Below are 1,125 nucleotides of genomic sequence, written 5' to 3'. Positions count from 1 at the left end.
ATATATATATATATACATATATAAGCACATACTCGTTAATATTCGTACAAATATAATCCTGTTGCTTCTTTTTTTTCCCCAGTGAAATCTTCTAATCACACATAATCACCAAACATTCTTGGATCTTCCTGAAAATTCAACTCGACAGCCTCTGAAACATGGACATTCAGAACACGTCCTCTAACTGCACTCCTTTTTTGCACGATTCAAAATTATACAATATAATTCCTACACTACATAAACGCGTAAACTCTCTCTCTCTCCATCTCTCTCCACGCCTGTCGGAGATTGCTAGCATCTTCGCAGAACAACCGGCCTGTAAGAAGACGGATGGGATGCAGGGGATGCACTGAGGGTGCGCGTGGGGGAATCAGTTGTGCGGAAGGGGCTAACGCCCAGCTGCCCGACAGATCGCGGGTTCGTACGTTCGAGATTACACTTCCCAAAGGCTCCAGATCCAATTGTTCAATCATCCTAAAACGGACGATAAGATAAGATCGAGATGTTACCTGTGCGACTCGACCGCTCACCCTTTATATATTAACCTTTCAACATTTCATTCCTTTTTTTTTCAATTCAAACAAATTCTTCTCATTTCTTTAAATTGTTTCTCTGTGTTGAAATAATTGATACCATGTCCGTGTCTTCTCTCAAATTTGTAGGTGGTAACGAACAATATCCATTGTTTGATTCGAGACTAATTTTTCATTGTTCCATGGAAATAACGTGTTATCGTGCAATGATATTATCGAACGAGAAACGAATACAGAATTTTGAGTATTGGTGAAGGCAATTAATGACTTCTTCCTATTCCTGATGTAAGTAGTTTTCCAATAATGTGAATATCAAGAATACTTATTATTATTCCTGCTGTCTGTTGAGTCTATAGATTCCAATTTACAAAATATCATCATNGACTCCGAATTTCCCCCAACCTTTCCCCGTGCCGATCAAGTGCCGCTGGGTAATCGATGTATCCGACATTCCAGCGACCAACAGCTCCATCGTCGTCTACTTGACGCAGGTGTACGTGTACAAGGGTCTGAGCTTCACCGAGTACGCCTATTACGAGTCGGAGAGCATGAATTTTGGCGCCACGTTGATAAAGGAGATCACCGAGGGGAA

General features: G+C 41.1%; 1 protein-coding gene across 1 annotated transcript in view; it reads left to right on the top strand.

Moving 5' to 3' along the window:
- The first annotated feature begins 928 nt into the window (after positions 1-928).
- Positions 929-1,125, top strand: part of LOC102673998 (adhesion G protein-coupled receptor B3) — a 13,016-nt gene continuing 12,819 nt past the window's right edge. Inside the window, exon 1 of the mRNA XM_006619453.2 lies at positions 929-1,125. This exon is cut by the window's right edge and continues 234 nt beyond it. Coding sequence (XP_006619516.1) covers positions 1,082-1,125 — 44 coding nt within the window. The 5' untranslated portion in view covers positions 929-1,081.

Source organism: Apis dorsata, unplaced genomic scaffold, assembly GCF_000469605.1.
Source record: "Apis dorsata unplaced genomic scaffold, Apis dorsata 1.3 scaffold_416, whole genome shotgun sequence".
Classification (NCBI taxonomy): Eukaryota; Metazoa; Arthropoda; class Insecta; order Hymenoptera; family Apidae; genus Apis; species Apis dorsata.
The sequence above is the reverse complement of the archived record's forward strand: the minus strand, read 5'-3'. Positions and strand labels throughout refer to the sequence as shown.